Here is a 26,652-nt window from a genome sequence, read left to right on the forward strand (position 1 = left end):
AATACAGTAAATAAATGCAGCCTTGGAAGCATAGATTTCTTTCATGTATTTAAAAAAAAAAATGACCCCACACTTTTGAAAGGTAGTGTACTTCCTACACACTGCAGAGTTTGACCTCTGACCTCTCTCCTGTCAGGGCACAGCCATCGGAAAGTGTCCCAAAAACAAACTGTTCAAAGGCTACATCGAGCTGGAGCTACAGCTGAGGGAGTTTGACCGATGCAGGAAGCTCTACGAGAAGTATCTGGAGTTCAGTCCAGAAAACTGCACCACCTGGATCAAGTTTGCCGAGCTGGAGACCATCTTGGGAGACACAGAACGTGCCAGAGCCATATTTGAACTGGCCATTGGACAACCACGTCTCGACATGCCAGAGGTCAGAACTTCATATTTCTCTCTCTTTACAGTAATTGGTTCCTTCCAAGCTTTTTCCTCCATATTCTCACTATATCATACTATATGAGCCATAAACAAAAACAATAAACTGTTCCATGTGTTTACATCAGGTGCTGTGGAAGTCATACATTGACTCTGAGATCGAACAAGAAGAGTACGAGAACACACGAGGACTTTATAAAAGACTGTTACAGCGTACTCAACATGTCAAAGTAAGCCATCAAAATGCCGGCAACACAACATTTTCATTCTAAATGAATATCTGATTCATTTGATTCCAACCTGGTTGCATTGTAGGTCTGGATCAGCTATGGCCAGTTTGAGCTGTCCATTGACAGTGACGACCGCATACAGCGATGCAGACAGATCTACGAGGAGGCCAATAAGAGTATGCAGAACTGTGAGGAGAAAGAGGAACGTCTGATGCTCCTGGAGTCCTGGAGAGACTTTGAGGACGAGTTGGGATCGTTCGCCAACAAGGAGAGAGTCCAGAAACTCCTGCCTGAGAAGGTGAAGAAGAGGAGGAAGATCACAGCAGAGGACGGGGTGAGAGTTTATGCCTTCTTGTGTCCTGTTCATGATAGTGTCATGATAGTAGGGCTGTGTATGATAGTATGATTTACTTGTTTTCTTGATGCATCAATTACAAATAGAGTGGGGGAACTATGACGTCAGAATCCGGAAGTGTAATTCGCTGCAGGTTCCTTCGAGATTTTCCTATGGGGTTTTATAATGGGGTTTTTCAATTAATGAGTACAATAAAGCCTGTGGTAAACATAACTTGATGATACGTTTACGTTTTGTTCTACAATGTAAACTGCACACACTCACAGCCCAAACGTTCTTATCTAGTTACTTATTAAAAAGATACGTTTCAAAAATGAACAAAACTGCTTCAAAATTTGTTGTTTTGGGTATGGATGCATGTAATTTATGTTGTAGAACAAAACGTAAAAGCATCATCAAGTTACGTTTACCACAGGCTTTATTTTACTCATAAATTGAAAAACCCCATTATAAAACCCCACAGGAAAATCTCGAAGGATTCTGACGTCATAGTTCCCCCACTCTATTCATCTTGAAACATGGATTTTTGAAATGTGAATTGTTTGTTTCGGTGAAGAAACAATTCAAAATGTTAAAAATGGAATGAAATGTCATTTGTTAAAATGTCATTCAATATTGTTAAATATTGAAACATTGAATTACCTGCATGCGCAAATTTTTGGAGACATAGTGACACTCGTTTTCTCATTATATCGATTAGAAATCCTGCTGATGCATGCGCATTAATCTTGAAACATGGATTTTTTAAAATGTGAATTATTTGTTTCAGTCAAGAATCTATTTAAAATTCTAAAAATTGAACGAATCACGATTCGGTAAAGTATCATTGAGTATTTTAAAAAAACATAAATATTTAATTACTTGCATGTGCAAATTTTTGGAGACATAGTGACACTGGTTTTCTCATTATTATCAATTAGATATCCTGCCGATGCATATGCATCAATCTTTTTGAATTGTGAATTGTTCTTTTTGGTCAAGAATCAATATAAAATGCTAAAAATCAAATTAGCCGTGATTTTGGAAATTATCATTCAATATTTTATAATACATAAACATTAAATTACTTGATTGCACAAATTATTGGAGACAAAGTGACAACCGATTACAAATCCTGCTGATACACATCCATCGATCTTATAACATGGATTTTTGAATCGTTTGATTCGGTCAAGAATCGAAAAGCTAAAATAATACTTTAAAATGCTAAAACTTGAATGAATCAAGATTCAGTAATGTATCATTCAATATTTTAAAATAAACATTAAATTAAATTAAATTATTAACATATGTGCACAAACGATTGATAAAGTTTCTGACACAACAAATTATTTCTAGACCAAGAAAAGTCATGGAAATTACATTTAAAAAAAGAAATTGAATATGGAATATTTTCTTAGGTGTGTTTAACTCAGTATTTATAATTATATTCCGAGTAGTCTGTATATGCACTAGGAATGCAACAATAAAGTTAGCCCATGGTTCAATGTTTTTTTAACCACGGTTTTTGGTTTGGTTCTGATGGCTTGGGACATCAGTGTTTTTTGCAAATAAAAATGCGATTTTTAAAACAAATTAACAAAAAAAGTTTTCCTTTTTCTTACCTAAGACACATTAGGAGAAGCATTTACATAATCCTATTAATGCACTTAAAAATACAGATTTATTAATTGAAATCCGAGTCTCATTGTGAATTGAATATTTTGCAGAAATCATTCCTGAATTGAAAACCTATGAATTGTTAATTGAGCCGACCCAAAGATTCACGCCCCTTTCGACTAGTCATCCCTAACACATGGTCTTTTGTTTATCAGTCGGATGCAGGTTGGGAAGAATATTATGACTACATCTTCCCTGAGGACGCGGCCAACCAGCCCAACCTCAAACTGCTGGCCATGGCCAAGATGTGGAAGAAACAGCAGCAGCAGGAGGATGAGGATGAGGACGAGGAAGAGCAGGAAGAAGAAGAACAGCAGGTTCCACAAGGGAAGGAAGCACAAGAGAGTTCAGAACCAGAGGAGCAGGGACCTGCGGCCCACGGAGAAGAGCCCGAAAAAAAGTATGACGATCGCGACGATGAGAGCAGCAGCAGTGACAGCGAGAGTGATGGTGGCGACCGTGAAGATGACAAAGACGAGACGGAAGAAACAAAAGCAGACACAAAAACACTCTGAACCGGTGTGGTGGAACTTAACACGTTATTTGTCTCCGTTTCTGTCTATCTATCTCTTTTCTTTTGTAACAAAATAAAGGTGTGAACCAAATGTGCCAGTCACTTACTATCATTCAATATGGCGTCCCCCAAACCGATCGTCGAAGAATCAGAGGGAATCATGTCGCAAACGTTTGCACAGTTGTCATGTTATTTATGATGACTGAGCAAAGAAGTATTTTTATTTACTGAATCTGTGCATGGACATATGCTATGACACAAGTTTATTACAATTGTTTATGTCCATAGTGTTTCCCCTGCCTTATTCTGACTGCCTTTGCAATGGAAAACGCGAGAAATGTTCAACCTGCACAAGAGTCTTTTATATTTTATTTAAAAAAAGACAAATACACCAAGTGTTTGCTTTAACCTTTTTATTTCATGTAACTACAGTCCTTCAGTTTCAGCTTTATTAACCCAGTAGAATTATAATTATTAACCCAATTCATTCAAAGCAGTGGCTCTCTGACATTTCAAATCAATTTTGTGACCAAAAAAAGCAAATGGCTGTTTTCCCAGTTGAATGTTGATTTCAGAGAGCCACATGTTAGTGTTATTCAATATCTTCTGGTCGGACGGGATGTGGTAGCGGGATTATGGATTTCTTCTCTGTGTCTCTGGATAAAGCTTTCCTCATATCTGTCAAACCAAAGAATGGTACAATAAGACTTGTACGTTTTCTGAAGAAATGCGAGTTAGTTTAGCTTGCAAAAGTCTTTGCCGTGATGCTAAAATTCTGGATGGATTGGTAATGTTGCAATTTAAGTCTTTTTTTTGGTCCATTTTATTGTTTGCCAGGTAATAAAATAAATAAATGTCTTTAAAATTAAAACTGAACCCAAAATTTTGAACAGTAGTGTAATAAGTGAATAACCCACCATATGCATCTTCGTCAGGTTCACCGTTACTGGCGGAGTAATACTCTATAACGGTTCGGTACACGCTGTAGCCGAGCTGTTTGTACATATTCACAGCAACTTGATTGGAAACTCGCACAAAGAGATCCACAAAGAATCCGCCCTTCCTAAATAAAACACAAACAAAACTCGTTTAGAGTAAAAATACACAGATACTGTAGCCAATACTAATATTTATTGTAATGTTATGGCTGATAATGATATGATTTCAGATTATACTGTTCTGCCTGTTTTAATTTTTACATGCATTTATTTAGTAGATACTTCTATCTAAAGGAAATTTCAAATGAGGGATGCTACAACACAAAGTGACTTGTACCTTTCTGAGATCTCCTCTAACATCTCCATGAGTTTGGCAGCCAGACCCAGGCGTCTGAACTCCGGTGCCACAGAGAGAGCGGTGACGTGCCCGTGCCACTCGTCTCTAGCGACGGACCCCTCTGCCTTTCCCATGACTACAGGATGACCGTTAACATACAGGTTATAAATACTCCAGTATGACAGTTTTACATGAAATCAGAATCAAAAGTATCCTAGTTCCTAGTAGTGCTGTCAAAATTAAGACGTTAACACATGCGCTTAATTTTTTCAGTTTAACACATTCAAAATATTTAACGCACTTAAGCAGGGGTGGAGCTAGGGTTGGCCACCCCACTCACAACTGCTGCTTCTGTCTCTTTTTCTTGACAAAAATAGTGTTTATTTAGATGCAGAATGTCTTTACGACCACATCAAACGGGAGACTTTCAGACGCATCAATGTCGTAGTTATGTCGTCAGTTAAGTCATGAAGTTACCATTAAAGCTGCCTTAAAACTGCATGCGAGTATATGAGTCACATTTGCCTCTGAAATGCAGTGGTTTTCAAACCTGTCCTGGAGCAGCCCAGCACTGTCTCCAGGCCCAGATTAAGAATTCAGAGGCCCCTGGGCACCATGTCTTGTAAGGGCCCCCCACCCCAAACAATCAAGGTCTTGAATTATATGGTACTATTTGTTGGAAACACCTCTAGCTTATACAGGATTTACACTGACAGGTTACAGCCTATGATCACAACCTGAAGGAAAATATCAACACCTGTAGATATCCTCCATCATACAGGATTTACACCACGACTGCAACAATACGATTAATTAGTTTTTGTTTTTTTATCAATTGACAGCATTAGTTCCTAAATGTCTATCTTGCATCAAAATGTAATAATTTGTTCTGCCTCTGAAACAACTTTCCTTTTCAGATTCAGCCCATCCTCTTAAAACATCAGGATAAATTCTGATCTAACCTTGTTTTGCACAGGAGCATGTCAGATTTCTAAAGTAAAAATGTCTTTCTATATTCCCCAGAAGAAAGTAAGTCATATAGGTTTGGAATGACATAAAGGTGAGTAAATAATGTCTGAATTTTCATCCTTTACATGCACTCAACTACAAAGTGACAGAAATCAGAAAGAGACGCGACTCACTGTAACCCATCAGTTCACCGCCTGGAGCCTCTGCTACTATGAAATACTCTGGCCAGTGAGCCAAATACTGAAGATAGAAAGGAATTCCATACTGTTCAATTAATGAAAGTTAAGTAAAAAAAAAAAAAAAATATATATATAATAAACAGAAAAGCGACACTGTAACTGCCAGACTGATTAATATTTGATCCTTTTGAGGTGTGTTTTAAAGGATACAGTTTCTGTCAAGGGGTCCAGATTACTGTGGGATAAAAATACACAAGTTAATGTAAATATTACCACAATCTCATATATCATGAGCAGAATATAGAAACAAACCTAAAAAAAAATGAAATACTAGTCACACGTGGTCTAACACAATATTAATAGAATGATTATTAACATTTATACAGGTAAAATTCCGATATCACTATATGTTTATCCGGATCAAGTTCAACATGTAGATAATACACAATATAAATGATCCAGCGCAGTAAGCTAACCGAAAATACCATGTTTTTTGAACAAGTACCATAGTATTTATGGAAGTACGCTAGAGTACCGTGGAAATACTACGATACATGATCAAAAAAACTGTACTTTCTTGCGGTTAGTATACTGTACTGCATTATTTATATTGATTACTATCTACATGTTGAATATTATCTGAATGAACATCTAACAAGCCTTGCACCAGTGAAGGTTGCTGATTGTTAATACCATGGTATTATCGTCAGGCACATTCAATGTACGATGACACCGCTACAGTACTTTTTTCTGAAATGGTGATTGTCAGCGCTATTATATAACTTGTAATTAATTATATAACTCACATATTGTTGAATTTAAACAGATCATCGCACGTGAAAGCTCGTAATGTTGTCATTCTCCCGTGTGTGCAGAGCGACGCTCTGACCTCTCACCTCTACGTCACACATGTGACGTTTCGTTGTCTTTTTAAACAGCGACATCTGTCGGCTCGATGGAGAAATACACCGGCGGATTTATTCATTTAATCCAGGGGTCTGCTCTGCACCCTGTGGCAATAGTGTGGGCTACGTTCTAGAAACGTTACTGAACGGGAGTCAAGCCCTTATTCCTTACCAGTAACCATAGCAACAGTGACCAAAGTAATATCAAAGATGGCCAGGTCCGTGAAACTGAAAGGCTTATCACTTTCTGACACGACAAGAGTCCGATCGAGCCGCAAGTTCATCCGTCAAAAATCTTATCAATCAATAAATCAATAACCGACAGCAGCTTTTATATTTGGGTGGAGAGATGACACATGAAATTTTCAGATGACACACAGCTGATTTAATCAATAATACTTTTAATAATAATTTATTTAGTAATATTTGTTTGTTTAAATTAAATATATAAAAATAATTAAATAACATTTTATATTAAATAAAAATATTTAAATTAGTTTACAATACAAAACAAAGGCTAATTTTTTAAAATAAATTTTATTGTTTATGAAATTAGCACAAAACAGTATATTAATAGTTGAGTGCAGCAGTATTTGTAGACACCATACACAGCTTTCCCTGAATTTATTCTTCACATTTCATTGCAGTTTCATTTGTTTAAGACTCATTCATTGTTTTCTCTTTTCTTTGTTAGTTCTTCTCAAGCATGTCTTTATATAGGTCCCTGTCTTGTCCAGAGAATGGCCTTTTATTCTCTCAGGTGTGTAGGCGGAGTGATGCGGGATCAGGTGTTGGATCGCTCTTTAAAAGCATGTGTTATTCTCAGTAGTTCAGTAACTGCTTTCACTGGAGCGTCACACCTGCAAATGGAGTGGCTTCAAGTCTTTGGAGTCCTGGCATGTTTACTACTCTGCAGTGGAACTCTAACCTCGCCAAGGTTGGTTAAATTTACAGTCCTCTTATAACCTGTTTATCACTTGTCCTTAAAAAAAATTACATTCTCAAAACTTTTTTGTCTCTTGACAAGTATCTAGTTTTTTTTTTCATGCTTCAAGACATTGTAATTTTAATACAGACTACCGTTCAAAGGTTTAGGGCAGTGGTCGCCAACCCGTCGATCGCGATCGACTGGTAGATCTTTATCACTGTGCCAGTAGATCCCGAAAATAACATTAAAATAAGTACAAAAATGCATTACATTTCTGGGGTTATATTAATGTATCACTGAAGGGAACTGTCTTGAGAAGCCAATTTGCTAGTTAAAAAAAAAAGAAAGAAAGAAAAAAGGAAATCTGAAGTCTGAATCAGCTATGATCGGAGCATCACTAATTAAAATACTAAGTAAAAGGCCTCAAATTTGAAGTACAATCTGGGATGTCTTTTTCTATCAATTCTTCAATAGGTAGATCTTGTCTTTCATAAAGGCAGAGGTCAGGGATCTTGGGCCTAAAAAGGTTGGTGACCACTGGTTTAGGGGTTGGTAAGATAAAATAAATAAATAATGAAATAAAATGTCTCTTCTGCTCACCAAGGCCGCATTTATTTGCTTGAAAATTCATGCAAAAACTGTAATATTGTGAAATATTATTACAATTAAAAATAGCTGTTTTCAATTTTAATATATTTGAAAATGTAATTGATTCCTGTGGTCAAAGCTGCATTTTCAGCATCATTACTCCAGTTTTCAGTGTCACATGATCCTTCAGAAATCATTCTGATATGCTGATTTGCTGCTCAAGAAACATTTCTGATTATTATCAACAGTTGTGCTGCTTAATGTTTTTTTTTCAGGATCCTTTGATGATTTTTTTTTAATGTGTCTCTATTATAATCCTATGAAAAATAAGACATTTTCTAATTTCAGCCCAGCACAGAATCCCTCCTATCTCATATCCGTCTCTGAAGTCCTGCGCTGTGGCGTTCCGACCACTTTATCAGTCAGCGTTCTGGCAGATTATCCCATCAAAGTCACGGCTGAACTCCTCCATGGAAACAGCAGTGTGGCCCAAACAGAGAGCACCATCCCAGCAGGTAAATCACCATCATTTGACTTTTTATTGTGTTATTTTATTGCATTGCATTGAATTACCATCTGGCTCATCCCACATTTGTATATCTCCTATACATATATGTAAAACATTTATTATGTTAGCTCGACAAAACCAACATATACTGTTTGGTAAACTTGGGTTAGGTTTATTTTTATTTTATCTTATTATTTTATTTAGCAGAAGTGAACTCGAAATTTTTTATCTTAGTTTATGTAATGTTATGTTTCAGCACGGGACAATTAATAATTGAAAAGCCGATATATGCAGAAAATCAGTATTAAATTATTTCTAAAAAGCACCTTGCAGTTTCTGAAGTTCATCAATTATTAACATGTATTCAAATGAATTGATTTAGCCCGAGATGCAATGCAATGCATTTTCTTAAATCCTAAACACATTATTTGTCTAACAGAGTCTAACATTCAAAATCACACTGTCTAACTGGAAAAGTGACCTTATTAGAATAACCTATACAATGTACATATGATATTATATAATATACAACTCCACCCTGTTCAAACAAGTATTCATGTCTGCTCTGCATTCATTTTAAAGGCTCTACCAGACTGCTGGCTCTTCCGCCTGTGAGTATCAAGACTGTAATTTCCATGAATGGATCTTCTCCAACCAGATGGTTGTATTAGTACAGAGTTGCAGAGCTTACTGTGCGTTGTTTTCCCTCCGCAGGTCTTTTCTGATGACATGAGTTACTGGTATCCATATCAGCTGGATGTTAAGGGGTTTGTTGGAGCTAATCAAGTGTTTTCCAACTCCACCACGATGGTCTTCAGCCCCAAGTGCATGTCCATCTTTATCCAGACCGACAAGAACAACTACCGACCAGGGCAGACGGTGAAATTTCGGGTTGTATCGGTTACACCTGAAGGAAAGCCGTCCAAGGGTCAGATCGATATTTTCATTAGGGTGGGTGTCTGGAGAGTTTGGCCTAAAACCCCCTTAGTTGTTCTAAATTCAGTGTAAGCCATGGCTTCATGGGGCTTATTGCTTTCATAAAACGGTTACCACACGATACATATATTAAATGCAAAATATGTGTATTAATTAGGGCTGTCAGTCGATTAAAATTTGTAATCTTAATTAAATGATGTGGCGATTAATTGATCAAGTTAATCGCAAATTAAATTTGGCTGTGAAAATATGCACAAAACATAATTTAAAGCCATTATTGGGTTAAATGAGAAAAGTATCAAGTAGACATTACAAAAAGTAGCTTTAGAAAAAAATATTTTATTTGATTCAACAAAATTGATTACACGTCAACATTTAGGCTACAACAGCCTATAACATAAACTAAACATAATTTGAGAAACATCTCAGTATTTCTTGTTCATATAATGAAAGTAACTGGTAACCAAAAGAGCCTGGTTACCAACAATTTTCAAACTATCTTCTTTTATGTTCCACAAAAGTAAGTCATACAGGTTTGTGTGAACAGGTTTTGTGTTCATTTTTGTGTGAACTATCCCTTAAATGTTATTTTGTTATCTTAAATGTTATTTATTTGTTTATGAATGAATGAATGATTTTTTTAATGCAATTATACTAAACTAAAAAAACTAAAAACTAAATTGATATTAAACTAAAACGGCGGTAAATGTCTTTATGAGTCAGTCACTGAGTCATTCATTCATTCGATTCCTTCAAACTACTGATTCATTCAGGAATGAAGTAAATGGCTCTCTTTATGAATGGGCCATTGAACTGTTGTATAAAATCACATTTGCGTCAATATGCAATATGCAAACTAAAAAAACTAAAAACTAAATTGATATTAAACTAAAATGGCGGTAAATGTCTTTATGAGTCAGTCATTGAGTCATTCATTCATTCGATTCCTTCAAACTGCTGATTCATTCAGGAATGAAGTAAATGGCTCTCTTTATGAATGGGCCATTGAACTGTTGTATAAAATCACATTTGCGTCAATATGCAATATGCATGTGGACTTTTGACTACAGTTTCATGTCATCTAAAGTCTTTATTTATAGTTATGGTAACTAACATACTCATAATTCATAAAGATAAATTTTTTATGTTAGTATAGCCTATTCATCAGACAATAATTACACAATTTTGATTATGTAAAACCAACAACATCACAGCAGCAGTTTTAAAGATGTTTTCTTTGGATTGTTTGACTACTCAAAAGAGAATAAAATATTTTCTTAACTTCTTAACTTAATTTGTTTCCTCCTAGCTAAATTTGATCTAGACAAACCAAACCTCTGTTCATCCTAAAGCAGTCAAAACTATATCTCTATATTCATCCTATATGTGTCCTCTTATATGAGACAAAACCTCATACGGGGGCTTTTTTTTTGCCCCAATATCTTGAATTTTAGGGGCATATAGCTACAGTTATGGACTACATTACGCAGTGATTTGTTGCCCTGCATCATGTTTGTCAACAATCAACTGTATTAAATGTAAGTTGATGTACAGGTCTGGGGCGGGGCCAGTGCGTTAACTGTGTAAAAATATTTTAATCGCGTTATTTTTTCATAATTAAATTAACATGTTAAATTGACAGCCCTAGTAATGCTTTTTAAAAGTTAAATCATTAAATGCCACCAGTCGCCTAGAAAAATAAATCCCTGACAGTAAAGCCAATAGTAACATGCAAATCAAAACAGATACTGGAACTGTTCTCATGTGCTGCTATTTATTTATTTATTTATTTATTTTTAACAATGTATATTTCCTCACGCACATACATCTGCTTATTTCTCAGCAAACTACTCTTATAGTTTAAATCAGAGCCGATGATAAAGAGACAACATTAATATGTTCTCATACTCCTTGGCAGTTAAAAGTGACTGAACACCTTAAAATTGTTATTTTAGCACCACTGGTAGAAACTGAACAGATGCATCAGCAGTGTCCTCATGAAATGGATTGACTGTTTTTGTGTGTTTTAAATGTGAACAGGATCCCAAGGGGAATATGATTCGACAGTGGCTGTCTGTGGATGGTTTTCTAGGTGTTGTTTCGAAAGAGCTGAACCTCTCTCAGAACCCGCCGCTCGGCCTGTGGAAAATTGTAGCTGGAATCAATGTGAGTTGTGTGAAAACTTGAGTGGAAAGTTGCCTTTTTTCAAAACCCCTAAACCTAAAGTATAAAACTTTGACATGTAATTGGTGCTCTTTACACAATTCTAACACTTATTTTTGTATTCATGCAGGATGTTGTACATGAGAGAGAGTTCACTGTGGACTACTATGGTGAGATTTCACATATGCTGCAAATCTTTTATGATCTATGTTTTGTTAAGACAGCAGTCTTCAATAGCATGTGTTTACAGCGCTGCCTAAATTCGAGGTGAACGTGGACGTCCCCTCCGTCCTGCATTATGAAGACATACTGACCGGGACGGTCACAGCCAAGTGAGCGTTTGTCCTGAACAGTAGTCTGAAAATTCAATAGAAACACAAAATTCATACTTTTTCCTCTGTTCTCAGATATTTTTATGGGAAGCCCGTCAGTGGGATGATGTCTGTCACATATTTTCACTTTTTTAATGGGCTTAATAAGCATTACCAACTCAAAGAAACAGTGAGTACCGTTTCAGGAGAAACATCTACATTTGAAACCAAGGATGCACCGATACTAAATTTCTCAGCCGATACTGATAGTGATAGCTTTGTTTTCTTAAGGAAAAAAAATCTCTCCCACCTAATTCTGTAAACGATACAGGCTAAAATTAACAACAAAACTATTATATTAATTACTATTCAGTGTTTCCCCTAGGTTTACAGCTTTTGGGGGGTAAATTAAATTTGTCTAATTAATTAAAATCATGAAACTTAAACAATTTAACATCAATTTATTAAAAGTTAAACAAAAATTAAATTTTTAGGGCCCTATGAAATGTTTTATTTTTTATTGTTACCAAATTGTGTTTTAGCATGTCTAATTATCTGAAAGCATAAAAACAAGTTTCATTTATTCTTACAATAGCCTTATGATTTTTGCTCAGAAATTCTGTGTCGTGCATTTACATTTTTTTAAGGCATAAAACATTAATTTAATCTATCTTTTAAGTAATGAAAATTAAACAAATTTTATTTTTTGGAAAATAAAGGTCATTTCATATTACAATTAAAACACTGAAGAAATATTGTATGATTATTCCTTAAAAATAAGGTTTTAATCATTTTAGTAGTAGTAGTAGCAGCCTGTTACGTACATTCTACTCAACAATAGTAATATATTTCTGCCAATGCCCTCGAATTAAACCGAACTTTTATTTTGACGGGTTGCCGTGAATACCTTTACATTTCTGTGTATATATGAGGATAGTTTTACTCAAATGAAACGGTCAAATGCTCATGAAGTGACTCTCAGAGCAGTTCTGGAGATGTTGTTCATGTATTTATGTCCTCATTTAGTGAGACAGCAGACGTTAATATCACCGGAAGCGTCACGCGCGCTTCAGTACCAGTGGTAAACAAAACCGCATGTCTGCGCCATTCTTTTACACAGAGACACGCAGAATTCATATTTATTTTCGGAATTCATATTTATTTTCGTAAATGTTTGTATAGCCTACAACTCGATACTTTTCATAAAAACATGTCATGAAAGATTTATTCAGACATACATACATAATTAACAGTAAGCTCCCCCTAGTGTTTTATAGCTAACTAATGAACTGTGAACACTGCACAACGTTCCTGAGGTAAATGCATTGTCAAGTGACATATTGTTCAAAAGCTGTTTTATTTGATGTCTTTCTTTTGGTTGAAAAGCTGATTGAGTGAGTACAGGAGACATTATGCATTGCTTTTATCGGCAGATACGGATTATTGGCCGATACATTGGTGCATCCCTATTTAAAACCCCATGCATTGAATTTAAAGTCAACATTTTGTTAACCGTTAATCAGACTCATTATCTCTGGTGTAGATTGACGGTTCTGCTGCTATCACATTTGATGTGCCGTACTCCAAACGGTTAGGTGACCACACATACTCATATTACGATGGATATGGGCCCAGTGAATATGTGGACATTAGTGTGAATGTCACAGATGTTACAGGTGCGTCCCGTCCTGCCTGTACATGGCTATCAAACATTAATAACATGAACTAAACTGCATTCAAATTAATACACAAATCGAGATGTCCTTTCAGGTTTTGTTTGAGCTGTTTTCATTTCTCTGTCTGTAGGGTTAACCTACAACAGCAGCGCGAGGGTTTCTATTGTGAAGAATAAATACAATCTGGAGTTTCTGCAGCATCCGCAGATCATAAAACCCTCCACGACCTTCACTGCTCAGGTAAAGACAGATTAACATTACATTTCAGTCCATATTTGGGGTAAACTGGGTGAATCATGAGGTCATGTTTCACCCTAAAATCAAAAAAGAAAAAAGAATTATACACAAAAAATGAATTATTATTATTTTATTATTTTCATGACAATCAACCAAAATTGTGTGATGTGTCTATGTATCATTGCCGTAATGCAGGTATATTTGACTTTATTACACAAAATTACTGTAATAATTTTTTAGTAAAATCAGCAGTACAAAAAAACCTACAATGATTTATAAATAATGTAGATTTATATAATATACAATTACACATTATTGACAGTAAACCCATTCAGAAAACCTTAGCAACTGCAGCAACAGGCTAAAAACCTCCAAGAACACTATATCAACACACTAAAACCTACAAAGAACAGCTGAGCAATTGCTTTCGGCGGCATCCAGTTCATTCTTACTCAGCACATCGTCCAAGGTTTTCTCAGTGGTTTTTAGTGTGCTTTATTATTATTATTATTATTATTATTTACATTAATGTCAGTATTTAAATGATATATCAGTATTTTTCAAATGAATGAGAGTTAGGATGTGTTAGTTGTCATGAAAATAATGTCACAATGCAAAAATCTTAATGGTTCTAAAGAATGAAGGAATGGGGTGAAGGAATGTCATTATGCAAAAAATATTCTAAAAAAGACAACAATAAAGTTTTATTTTCTTTATGCATTTTCTTGTATTTATTGATTTGTTTTCATTAATTTATATATATATATATGTTTAATTTTTGTAAAACATGACCCAGACATGATCTAACATGACCAATGGATTCATCCTTTAAAATTCTTTTAAAATTTTTATTTTATAAGCTGAAGTTAAGCACCTATGACAGCCGGCCACTGACAGCTGAAGAGCAGAGCAGAAGTGTGCGGCTGGCGGTGACCCAGCACAAGTTCAGCCCCTGGACGTGGACGTGGAACAACGACGAATCCCTGGCACCTCGCATGATGAACAACACACCGGCGTCCAGCTTCTCTTCCATTTACGATATTCCAATTGAAAATATCGATCTTCCTGTTACTGCTGATGGCATGATGTCTTTTCAGATTCACCTCTCTGACAGCGTTGCCACACTTGATATAGAGGTGCGAACACTTCATCCACGCTTTCCACCGCCTTGATATCCAAGATGCATAGTAGAAACATGTCAATTGGGATAAGGCTTGGCACTTGACATCTCTTCCTCCTAATGTTGCTTTCAGGCCCGGTTTAAAGATACAGTCCAGGGTCTTCAGCTCTACAGGAGTTATTCTTCACCAAGCAGATCCTACATACAGCTTCACAGAGACAGTGAGCCTCAGGTACTCAAGCCGTTTGAATTTCATGTTATTTCACATTATTTTTGTTTTCACTGTGTTTTCACTGACAGAGTGACTTTTGCAGGTTGGACAGCCGCTGTATTTGACTTTGGAGAGCAATTTTAACCTGGCAGAAGTTCAATACCTTGTAAGTATTTTGAATAAAGCGATACTGCATCCATTTTTAAGACAAAAATTTAACTATTGAGCCAATGCTGATAAACCCTATATGAGAAACCTCCATTTGTCAATCAATCAATCAATCAATCAATCAATCAATCAATCAATCGAAGTCAAAGTTCAAACAACCTTTTTGAAATAGGAGATTTCATGATGGGTTTCAATTCTGCAGTTTATTTATAATTATTTATTAATTTAGAAATGTGTGTAGAATTAGTTTTACTGAAATTATAGAGTTTGTTTTACTGAAATTATGTTTAATTTATTTAATTATATGTAATCCATTACATTTAATTGTGAATAATGGGAACCTGCTAATGCATTACTAAATATTAATATTTAAATGTTAATAATATATTAATTAAACATTATTTCATTTAGTTTTTTATATATATATATTGAAGAAAATTAGACATTTAAAAATAAAATACATTTATTTTGCATTACAGACTAAGTGGTGTTTAATCTAAAATAATATGATTAAGTCCAGTACCGTTGAAAAAAAAGAAGTACACTTTTGCATACTTTTGCATATAAGTACATAAGAGTACTTATTACAGAAATAATATACTTTAAATGAATATACAAACTGAATGTAATGTTTTCACTATATTGCATGTTGGTTGCAATTAAATCAAAATTGATTGTATTTTAAATTTAGATTAAATGCAATTATTTGAACTTATGAGTGCTTTTTTGAGCAGCGTAATTAGGACTTAAAGGGATAGTTCACACATTTTTTTTTGTTTTGTTCAGTGAAAAAAAATTACCCCATGATTTACACACCTTCAAGCCATCCTAGGTGTATATGACTTTATTCTTTCAGATTCTTTACAGAGTTATATTAAAAAACGTCCTGGCTCTTCCACGCTTTATAATGGCAGTAAATGGCTGTTGAGATTTTGAAGTCCAATAAAGTGCATCCATCCATGCACTTTATTGGGGGGAGGGGGGTTAATAACGGCCTTCTGAAGCAAATCAATGCTTTTGTATAAGAAAAATATCCATATTTAAAACTTTATAAGCCGTAATCTCTAGCTTCCGCTAACTGTCGTACGCTCCTTCACGAGAGAGTCTCTTGGCTTATGTCGAATCCTCTTGACATTTTTCTATACAAATCCTCATTTTGTACTTCTTATTCATGACCGGTGTTTTGTTTTGCTCTCTCCTCTGCTCTTTCATCACTTCTTACCGGAGCTTACACTACGCTTTCTTACACAAACACATCGATTCGCTTCAGAAGGCCTTTATTAACCCCCCGGAGCCATGGGGAGTACTTTTCATGATGGGTGGATGCACTTTATTGCACTTCTAAAACTCAACAGCCATTCACTGCCATTATTAAGCTTGGAAGAGCCAGGACATTTTTTTGATATAACTCCGATTGTATTCGTCTGAAAGAACAAAGTCATATACACCTAGGATGGCTTGAGGGTGAGTAAATCATGGGGTAATTTTTGGGTGAACTATCCCTTTAAGTACATCTTTATATGTCATTTCATAATTACGTTTTTGTCTTTGAAATATGGTTGAAGTGTACTGCTGAATGTACTGACTGGTATTTATGGTAAACTAAAATATACTACACTGCCTAAACTTGTATTTAAGCATGCATTTAAATATATTAGTAAAGATTAAGTTGCAATTTAGTACATTTCAAAAACTTTAAATGCAATATTGAATAAAACACTACAGTTAAATTATAATTAAATGCTTTTCATGTGTTTTAGTATTAGTATGTTAGTACTTCTTTAAAGCACAACAAAACGTTATCAAATTTTTAAAACATTTTTCTTTTTATACTTTTTATTTCATTAATATTATATGTATAGTTTTTTTTTTATATATGGGGACATCTGTTGCAAAATTCACTTTTACACGTTGTTTGCATATAAATGTGTCTTAGCAGTGCAACCACCCTACAATGATAAAAATCAACTCACTCCTTTTTTTAATCCCTAATATTTAATCCCGCTGACGGACTGTCCCATATTAGCATATTTCCGCCCTCAGCCAGTTGTACGCTGTCCACCATTTTCTCCGCGTTCGAGCAGCTGTAGTCTCGTAAGCAATGTAGTTGGATGTAAAAGTGAACATAAGTCTTCATTTTTTCCCGACATGAGAGCCACTGAGGACGCAGTGGATGAGTTTTGTTTTTGATGGTAACGCACCAACCAAACTCACAAAAAATGGAAGAGAGGGGTCGGTGAGCAGTAGCTCATTAGCATTTAAAGAGACATGCACCGAAACGGGCCGCTGTGAACAGAGCTGTTTTTGACATGGTAAAAAGTGTGTTGTTTTACACGACCATTGAGGAATTTTAACCAAAGTATGTTACAGACATTTCATGAAGACCCTAAAGAATCATACCAACTTGTGGAAAATGGGCATCCGATGTCCCCTTAAAGATCTGAAGTACACTACAAGTGCACATTCAGTATGATTAAGCACAAAAGGGTATCCTAAAAGGGTATCCTGTTAATGATATCAGTTGTAAGTCATTGGGACATTTCTGAGAATGAGCCTGTATTGATGGATGTGTTCTGCAGGTGATGTCCCGCGGTCAGGTGTTGGATGCTGGGACGGTGCATTCCTCCTCCTTCAGTCTGAACACAGATCACTCTTGGACTCCAGTGGCTTGTGTGGTGGTGTACCACACGCTTCCAGACGGAGAGATCGTGAATGATGCTCTGCAAGTTACTTTCACACAAGTCCTGAGAAACACAGTAAGAGTTCATTACGGGATATTCACATATATATGTTTGGAAATACAACATAGTAAAGATCAAGATGGAAATTAATAAATGTGATTGAATTTATTTCTAAATTAAATAAATGCCTTTGTAATCATTGTTTTAGCCTACTGTTGTAGGTATTCTGCTTAATATTACAGAAAAAAAGCAAATAATGATAGACTTGGTCAAAAGGTCTTCTTAAAAGTGTTTCATACTCAGTTCCTGATGGATTTTCTCATGAATTATCCTGTTTTAAAATACGTCCATTTTAAGACATTGAACTATTGACTATTCAACTTGATGAAACCAATGCTGATAAAGAATGTTTGTCAAAAATAAATGAATAAATAAATAAATGCATAAATATGAAGTCAGAAAAGAAAACTAAGAAAAATTCTGCAATTCTGAAATTGTAGTAGTTTAAAAAAAATTTAAATTCTATTTAATTAATTTGGACATGCAAATACTAAAGCAAAATATCTTTAAAATTAGTGCAAAATTAGTACAAAAAACTTATCTTTACTAAACCAGTGTTTCATAATTAATGACTTACCTGACTTAAATATTTACCAAAATATTGGTCCTATGTAAAAATATATAGTACAATAATAATTAGCACCACAGAATTACAGAAGAACCATAAAATAATTTAAGTGAAACAAATTTTTGTTACATTGTATATATCATTTATTTATGAGTTATGAATTATAAATAATATCATATAAATGAATATACATAAGTGTGAACTGAATGTAATGTTTGTTTTTTTTGCAATAAAATAAAAAATGTGTTGTAGTTTAAATTTGTATCAAATGCAGTCATTTGACCGTTGAATTATTCTAGTTGAATATCCTGTTTCATGCTGAAATTTGTCACATTATTGAAGTAAAATGGGTTGCAGTGTCATTATAATAATCATTTTTACATGATCTCAATTGCAGGTATCTCTGAGCTGGAGTCAGGATCATGCCGAACCAGCAGATTCTGTCTTTCTCTCTGCTTCTGTTTTCGAGGACGGGTCTCTGCTGGGAATTCTGGTGGTGGACAAAGCAGCATTGGACTCCAGCAAAGACAATGGCATTACAGAGAAGACGGTAATATGGTCTTATACAGATTCGTGACATCAACACTGGGCAATATGGAGAGCCTTTGTTTTCCGAGTTTCTCTCCTGATTTCTTATCTTGTTCAGTGTATTGACTTTTAAAGTGTGGGAAATCATCTTTGGGATTTTCAGACGATTGTTTTGCCCACAAAAAGATCACACGATAACTATAACTAGTCATCCTATGTAACCAAACGCCGACACCACGCCTGCGTTTCACTTTTAGACAAAAGAAAGAAACCGAGAGGAACTGTGTTTATCAGAACTAGGTGAACATGTTTGGTAGTACAGACACCATTGTGTTGTTCGGTTTGTTGTTCTGGATTCACAACAATAGCTGGTTTGTGATTGCCAAACGGAAGCTTGTTCTATTCACATGATGTCTGGCATCACAAAAACTGATCAAAACTAATCTAAGATCAGCAACATGAGCTTCTGTGTGTGTTTTTCAGGTGCTGGAAGAATTTATGTCATATAGCAGAGAGATGACCGATACGGATTACAGCAGCGTGAAAATGGGAGATCCGTATTCCATATTCATGGTAGATCAGATACATGAATGTCATCTGATGCTTGATTTTTATCTCAGGAACAGAACTTGTATCATTTGTCCGCAAGGGTTTATGGTTATTGTTTTATTCTGCAGACGTGCGGCGTCACGGTTCTGACTGATGCCATGCTGAATCAGGAAATTAATCAGTTTTTCCCTGCGTTCCGTAAGTCTTAAGGCTGAACCTGCCCTAGCAACCACTCAGAACACCTTAGCAACCACCTAGTAGTAACCAATTAAAACAGAGTAACATCACGTTAGCGAGTTTTGCACTCACATTTCCTTAAGGCGAGGTGAACACGGTACAGTTTTTAACTAGTAGATATCATCATACCGCTTTCGCTTATTAATCACAGTACATTAAGACATTAGATTTTGTATGGAAAGTTATGGTCAAATATGCAAAGGAGGCATTATATAATTACATATGCACTAATTTGCATACATTTCCAGAACAGAAATCTGAAAATTGACTAAAGCCAGGTTCAAAATTCTTGTTTCATTTTGCTGAGTTGACAGGGGATTTTGAATATCTCTTTCATCACTCCATAAATCAGAAAACACTGTCAACAGCAGTAAATCGGCATATCAGAATGATTTCTGAAGGATCATGTGACACTGAAGACTGGAGTACTGATGCTGAAAATTCAGCTTTGATCACAGGAATAAATTACATTTAAAAATATGTTCAAACAGAAAACAGTTGTTTTACATTGTAATAATATTTCACAATATTACTGTTTTATTTTTGATCAAATAAATAAAGCATAAGAGACATCTTTATTATACATATTCCTAGATGAGTATTCCTACAATGTCTGTAAGCTACTGACACAGTAGGAATAAAAAATGAACACTAAAATGTGTATTTCAAATGTTTTCTTTCCACTAGTCTGAAAGAAGAAATGTACTGGAAGCAAAGATAAAATCTCAAAATTAACCAGTACATGAAAAAACAATGGTTTTGCCTGTAATGTCTAGCCTTTTCATATTAATTTTCTCACTAAAGCTCATATGTTCCACAGCAGGGGCGGAACTCTATCTGAATCAGCTGGGCAGCGAGGCTTTTCAGGAGCCCAGAAAGCGAAAAGACTTTCCTGAAACCTGGATCTGGCTGGATGCTAATGTGAGGTATGAGGAGAAATATGTCTGTCCTCGAGCTGATTTTAACTAGGAAATAACAAGAAATCACAAATGAGATCTCTTTAATATCCCAGTTGTTTCTCCTAGACAGCAATGAGCGAAGCAACTTTTGCTTTAGTCTGCTGCTGATTTTTTCCTAGTAACTTCACATGCGTCTCCTGTAGAGTTTCACAAGAGATCTCAACAAATATATGCCAGTATGCCAAAGTCTAAAACCAACAGTCAGAGATCTCAATTTTATTTTACTTAAATGCTTAAATTATTCATTACTGTTCAAAAGTTCGATTTTTTTCCATCGTTTTTTAAAGATGATTCTTAGGCTGACAAAGTCTTCATTTATTTGATCAATAATAATAATAATAATAATAACAATACAGTAAAAACATTAATATTTTGAAATATTATTGCCATTTAAAATAACATTGGTATTTATACTTTAAAGACACATCTCTACCACTATAATACAGTGAGCATAAATATAATACAGATTCACACAGTACTCTATGTGTGTTCATTCTTGAAGATGCAGTGGATCTCAACTGGTGTGTGATCAAAGATATGGAGGTCATCGAGCTGAACAAGCGGGCCTCGGGCCAAGCATTTGAGGTGATCCTGAAACCCCCCTCTTTTGACGGCGTGCCTGAGCTTAACACATCTATGCCCCAGCGTAAGGACCCCTCTCTGGAGGAGATCCAGAAGAAACTGGAAGCCGCTGAGGAGAGGCGGAAGGTTGGAATTTACACCCAAACCATCCCTCTCTTTGGTCTGATTTTGATGCTGAAACAGTATTCTTCTCTCCAGTTTCAGGAGGCTGAGATGTTAAAGCATCTTGCAGAGAAGAGGGAGCATGAGAGAGAGGTCATCCAGAAGGCCTTTGAGGAGAACAACAACTTCATTAAGTATGCTAAAGAGAAGTTGGAGCAGAAGATGGAGGCCAACAAAGAGAACCGCGAGGCTTTGCTTGCCGCCATGCTGGAGAGACTACAGGAAAAGGTACGAACTAACTGAAAGGGATGTAAAGTACTTTATTACAGCACTTAGTCAATGTGAATTGCTTTATTTTTTAAACAATAAAAATAAATTATTTAAAGATTATTTCTAATGAAAATTTATTTAATTTGACTATGCATAGCTAAAACATTCAACTTTACTAAGAACGTTGTTACTCTTAAAAAATATAATTAGGCCTACAATCAAATATGGAAACTTTTTTTTTTTCTTTTACCTTCATACATATAATTTTTCATATAAATTCAATACCAATCCAAAGTTTGGGTTTTATAGGATTTAAAAAAAAAAAAAAAGTTTAACGTATCTTACGCTTACCTAGGCTGCCTTTTTTTCTTTTCTTTTTTTTTTAGTAAAAATGTTTTTAAAAATAGTAGTAGTTAATAGTAAAAATAATATTTGCTCACCAAGGCTGCTTTTTTATTGTAAAATAATAAAAATAGTAAAAATATAAAAAATAGAACTAGTACATAGTAAAAATAGTAATATTTTGAAATATTATTGCCATTTAAAATAACAGTTTTCTATGTGAATATATTGTAAAATGCAATTTATTCCTGTGATGCAAAGCTGAATTTTCAGCATCATTACTCCAGTCTTCAGTGTCACATGATCCTGTAGAAATCATTCTAATATGCTGATTTGCTGCTCAAGAAACATTTCTGAATATTATCAGTGTTGAAAACAGTTGTGCTGCTTCATAATTTTTATGTAAACCATGATACATTTTTTCCCAGAACACTTTGATGGGTAGACAGTAAAAATAAAGCAGCATTTATTTGAAATAGATTTTTTAAATATTATAAATATCTTTACTGTCACATTTGATTTCTTTGATTTTTTAAGTCAGAAAATTGAGCAAATTTCAATTTCTTTTTTTTTTTTTCCTAAGAATGATCTGAGCTTCTATCTACATTTAATGTCAACAATTTACTAATTTGTGCCTGTTTTTATTTCTTACGTTGCAGCAATTCTGTCTCGGATTCCTTCCATTTCACTGTGCCGGACAGCTTGACCTCTTGGGTGGCCTTTGCCATCGTGATGTCAGAGAATATGGGTTTGGGCATCAGCGCTCCTGCAGAGGTGATGCACCATGTACAGTTTACCTATCACTGAATGTTAATATATATAATAGAGATAATGATTATTAAAAAGGAGTTTCTTTTCCAGCTGACTGTGTTCCGAGATTTCTTTGTGTCACTGAATCTCCCGGAATTCCTGATCCGTGGAGAACTGCTACTGCTGGAAGTCAATTTATTCAACTATATGGATGCAGATTTGGAGGTGAGATTTGTGTTTGTAAAAGTTCAGGTGTTGTTCACTGATATGTCTGAGTTTCTAAACTTTGATTAATTCATAAAAGAAAACACATTTATTAGTGTTTGTTAAAGGAATAGTTCACCCAAAAATGAAAACTTGCTGAAAATGTACTCACCCTCAGGCCATCCAAGATGTAGATGAGTTTGTTTCTTCATCAGATTTGGAGAAATGTAGCATTGCATCACTTGCTCAGCAATGGATCCTCTGCAGTGAATGGGTGCCGTTAGAAGAGAGTCCAAACAGCTGATAAAAACATCTCAATAATCCACAAGCAATCCACACCACTCCAGTCCATCAGTTAATGTCTTGTAAAAAAGCTGCATGATTGTAAGAACTTTAAACCATCGCTTTTAACTTTAAGCCGTCGCTTCTGGCCAAAATACTATAATCTATAAGCCATAATAACGCTTCCTCAAGTAAAAAAGGCCATCCCTTATTGTCCTCTCACATCAATATCCACCCACATGTTTTGACATGTAAACAGTCCTCGATCTGTGCACATTTCTCTTCTGATTCAGATGAGACAAAATATTTAACTGGAGAAAGCAATATTATAGATGGAGCACTGTTTTAACCAGAAAAATAGTTTGAAGTTAAAAACATCTTAATGATGGATTTGTTTCTTACAAACAATTTTTCTCTAGCCAGAGGGACTGGAGCAGTCGTTCACTCAAACCTTGTTTCTGGAGTTTCAACTGAAGCAGAAAACGCTGACTAGGACAATGTCGTTTAGTTTTCCTCCAAATGTGGTTCCTGACAGTCAAAGGGCCAGCGTGTCTGCTGTGGGTGTGTGTCCTCACTCTGTATTTCTATTCTAAGAGCACTATATCAGTCTGATTTTGCATTAATGAGTGAAAACATCTGTCCTCTATGTGTCTGTGTTGCAGGTGACATTCTGGGCCCATCCATTGACAATCTGGACTCTCTAATTGAGATGCCTTATGGTTGTGGTGAGCAGAACATGATCCATTTTGCTCCGAATATTTATGTTCTCCAGTACATGAGAAGCACCAAGCAGAGCGATGAACAGACCAGAAACAAAGCTATGAGCTACATGATGGAAGGTGAGCGGTGTGTAGTCTTTAGGGCTGTCAAAAAATAATTCAAATTTCGAATATTCGTCGAATTAAAAATAAAAATCAACATTCGAATGCAAAAACGTTGCATTCGAATTCTAGGTGTGCGTTAAGGAGGCAGCCTTATCAGTGGCGCACGAGATGCGATGACGATGTAGGCTAAGTGTCGTTGCATGATAATGTTTTTGTTAGCCTATCCAGTTGAAGCCACTAGATGCGGCGCTGCTGCGTTGTTAATTACAACCTCGTGTTTTTAAATGAAAAATGTAATCTGTGTGATGCTGTTTTGTTTATAGTTGTTTAAGCAACTTAATTAATTATAATTGGTTTATAAACACTATTTTAAACATGTTATCTTAAATGCTTTGAATAAACGTGCGTTGGTCGATGCGCCCTCTTGTGGCCTCAGGAGAGAAGCCAAAAGCTTTTATTCACCCTAACTGAAATTATGCATTTTAAATTCGAATATAATTAGAATTTTTATAACATTTAAGTACAAAATTCGAATTTAGTTTTTCAGCCATTTTGACAGCCCTAGTAGTCTTATAGTACTATAAATGTCCTTGAGTTGTCATATAATATCATATATCACATTCTGTTTGATTGCAGCTTATGAACGTGAGCTTTCTTACCAAAGGTTTGATGGCTCCTTCAGTGCTTTTGGAGACAGTGATGATTCTGGCAGCACATGGTAAACAAAAATAAGCACATCACAGTGTAAATTCTACCCCTAAATTCTGATTTGGAGTAAATATACCAATTTTAATATTGGTGGTGTGTTTTATGATATTCAGGCTGTCAGCGTTCGTGCTCAGGTGTTTCCTCCAGGCTCAGGACTTCATTTCCATTGACCTGATGGTGATGCAGAGGACAGCATATTGGCTGCTGGCCCATCAGAACCCTGACGGTTCGTTCAACGAGCCGGGTCGGGTCATCCACACAGAGCTCCAGGGAGGACTGAATGGGCCGGTGTCTCTCACAGCGTACGTCCTCATAGCGCTTCTGGAGGACGCTGAATACAGGGTGATTCTTAGACTGAATGATTGAACGATAGATGGATTGATCGATAGATCGACTGAACGTAGAAAGGATGGACGGATTGATTGAAGACTATCTGTTTGTGTCTCTGGTAGAGTACATATGAAGGCAGCATTTCTTCTGCTGTGAGTTTCCTGACATCTCGACTGGCTCAGGGAATCTCCAGTAACTACAGCCTGTCTTTAGTGACCTATGCTCTGTCACTGGCAAACAGCACCGCCGGCCCATCTGCCCTCACCGAGCTGTTGAACAGAGCACTAATTGTTGGTAAATATCCTCTGGATTTACACTCTGAGGACAGCACGCCACAGATGTGAAACATACACACGAGGCTGAAAATAACCTGCAGTTGTCCTTTAAATCCACACAGTGTGGCGACCAGCTGTAGTGTTATGGATGAGCGTCGTACCTGGCACAGTAAAATGTGTTAGATGCTAATGTGTTTATAATCGTTGGATGGTGACGTTGTATCTGGGTCTTTCAGATGGAGTGCCAACCTGGAGATCTCCAGCTAACGTCCTGTATAATTCCTGGCAGCCAAGTTCATCAGATATTGAGATGTCGGCCTACGTATTGCTCGCCATGCACAGACTCAAACTAATGGATGAAGGATTCACTCTGGTGAAGTGGCTCAGTAAGCAAAGAAACCATCAAGGGGGATACGGATCCACTCAGGTACATATCAAACAGACATTCATCTCACGAGAGAGACAATAGAAACCGTTTAAACGGAACAGAACGGCTGACTAAAAGGCACTTTTAGGCATTCAGGCTCCCGAAATGAATGTCAGCATTTTAAAAAGGCTAAATTGCCTACAACAGCATTCTAAAACACTGGCTAAATAGTTATTTTTTATCATAGTTTCCACAAAAATATGATTTCAACATTGATAATAATCAGAAATGTTTCTTGAGCAGCAAATCAGCATATTAGAATGATTTCTGAAGGATCATGTGACACTGAAGACTGGAGTAATGATGCTGAAAATTCAGCTTTGCATGACAGGAATAAATTACATTTTAAAGGATATTCAAATAGAAAAGAGTTATTTTAAATTGTAATAATATTTCACAACAGTACTGAATTTTTAATCAAATACATCCAGTGAAAATAAGAGAATTCTTTCAAAAACGTAAAAAAAATCCTATCAACCCATAAACATTTGAACTGTAGTGATTCAACATAGACAGATACAATTACCTGCTCCAACAGAGCCAAGACCTGCCCGTATGTATATAATACACTGCTCTAGATACACACTTCTGTTCAAAAGATTGGGGTCAGTAAGTTTTTTTTTTTTTTTTTAATAAATAAATGCTATAGTAAAGACATTTATGA

General features: G+C 35.6%; 4 protein-coding genes across 4 annotated transcripts in view; 3 read left to right on the top strand and 1 right to left on the bottom strand.

Moving 5' to 3' along the window:
• Positions 1 to 3,665, top strand: part of LOC107719416 (crooked neck-like protein 1) — a 9,439-nt gene extending 5,774 nt beyond the window's left edge. The window contains 4 exon segments of the mRNA XM_016526827.1: positions 137 to 376; positions 507 to 608; positions 694 to 942; positions 2,778 to 3,665. Of these exon segments, the coding sequence (XP_016382313.1) occupies positions 137 to 376; positions 507 to 608; positions 694 to 942; positions 2,778 to 3,137 (951 nt within the window). The 3' untranslated portion in view covers positions 3,138 to 3,665.
• On the bottom strand, positions 3,535 to 6,483 carry naa20 (N-alpha-acetyltransferase 20, NatB catalytic subunit). Its single transcript, XM_016526788.1, has 6 exons — positions 6,366 to 6,483; positions 5,770 to 5,794; positions 5,554 to 5,644; positions 4,412 to 4,547; positions 4,054 to 4,199; positions 3,535 to 3,814 (listed from the first exon to the last, which is right to left on the bottom strand). Exons 1-6 carry the CDS (start codon positions 6,416 to 6,418, stop codon positions 3,729 to 3,731), a joined length of 537 nt encoding a protein of 178 aa, XP_016382274.1. The 5' UTR covers positions 6,419 to 6,483; the 3' UTR covers positions 3,535 to 3,728.
• Positions 6,484 to 7,330: 847 nt separating this feature from the next.
• LOC107719417 (CD109 antigen-like) overlaps positions 7,331 to 26,652 on the top strand; it is a 22,829-nt gene continuing 3,507 nt past the window's right edge. The window contains 26 exon segments of the mRNA XM_016526828.1: positions 7,331 to 7,401; positions 8,329 to 8,495; positions 9,071 to 9,099; positions 9,203 to 9,439; positions 11,465 to 11,590; positions 11,718 to 11,757; positions 11,838 to 11,919; positions 11,995 to 12,088; positions 13,442 to 13,574; positions 13,705 to 13,814; positions 14,672 to 14,947; positions 15,065 to 15,163; positions 15,246 to 15,308; positions 17,890 to 18,066; positions 19,017 to 19,169; positions 19,631 to 19,720; positions 19,825 to 19,894; positions 20,754 to 20,859; positions 22,848 to 22,962; positions 23,050 to 23,163; positions 23,832 to 23,985; positions 24,087 to 24,263; positions 24,885 to 24,966; positions 25,070 to 25,298; positions 25,409 to 25,580; positions 25,798 to 25,988. Coding sequence (XP_016382314.1) covers positions 7,331 to 7,401; positions 8,329 to 8,495; positions 9,071 to 9,099; positions 9,203 to 9,439; positions 11,465 to 11,590; positions 11,718 to 11,757; positions 11,838 to 11,919; positions 11,995 to 12,088; positions 13,442 to 13,574; positions 13,705 to 13,814; positions 14,672 to 14,947; positions 15,065 to 15,163; positions 15,246 to 15,308; positions 17,890 to 18,066; positions 19,017 to 19,169; positions 19,631 to 19,720; positions 19,825 to 19,894; positions 20,754 to 20,859; positions 22,848 to 22,962; positions 23,050 to 23,163; positions 23,832 to 23,985; positions 24,087 to 24,263; positions 24,885 to 24,966; positions 25,070 to 25,298; positions 25,409 to 25,580; positions 25,798 to 25,988 — 3,357 coding nt within the window.
• LOC107719388 (stathmin-4-like) lies at positions 21,071 to 21,879 on the top strand. The gene is made up of 3 exons (XM_016526801.1): positions 21,071 to 21,092; positions 21,359 to 21,600; positions 21,673 to 21,879. Exons 1-3 carry the CDS (start codon positions 21,071 to 21,073, stop codon positions 21,877 to 21,879), a joined length of 471 nt encoding a protein of 156 aa, XP_016382287.1.

The sequence above is a fragment of the Sinocyclocheilus rhinocerous genome, unplaced genomic scaffold, assembly GCF_001515625.1.
Source record: "Sinocyclocheilus rhinocerous isolate Xijiao unplaced genomic scaffold, SAMN03320098_v1.1 scaffold303, whole genome shotgun sequence".
Classification (NCBI taxonomy): domain Eukaryota; kingdom Metazoa; phylum Chordata; class Actinopteri; order Cypriniformes; family Cyprinidae; genus Sinocyclocheilus; species Sinocyclocheilus rhinocerous.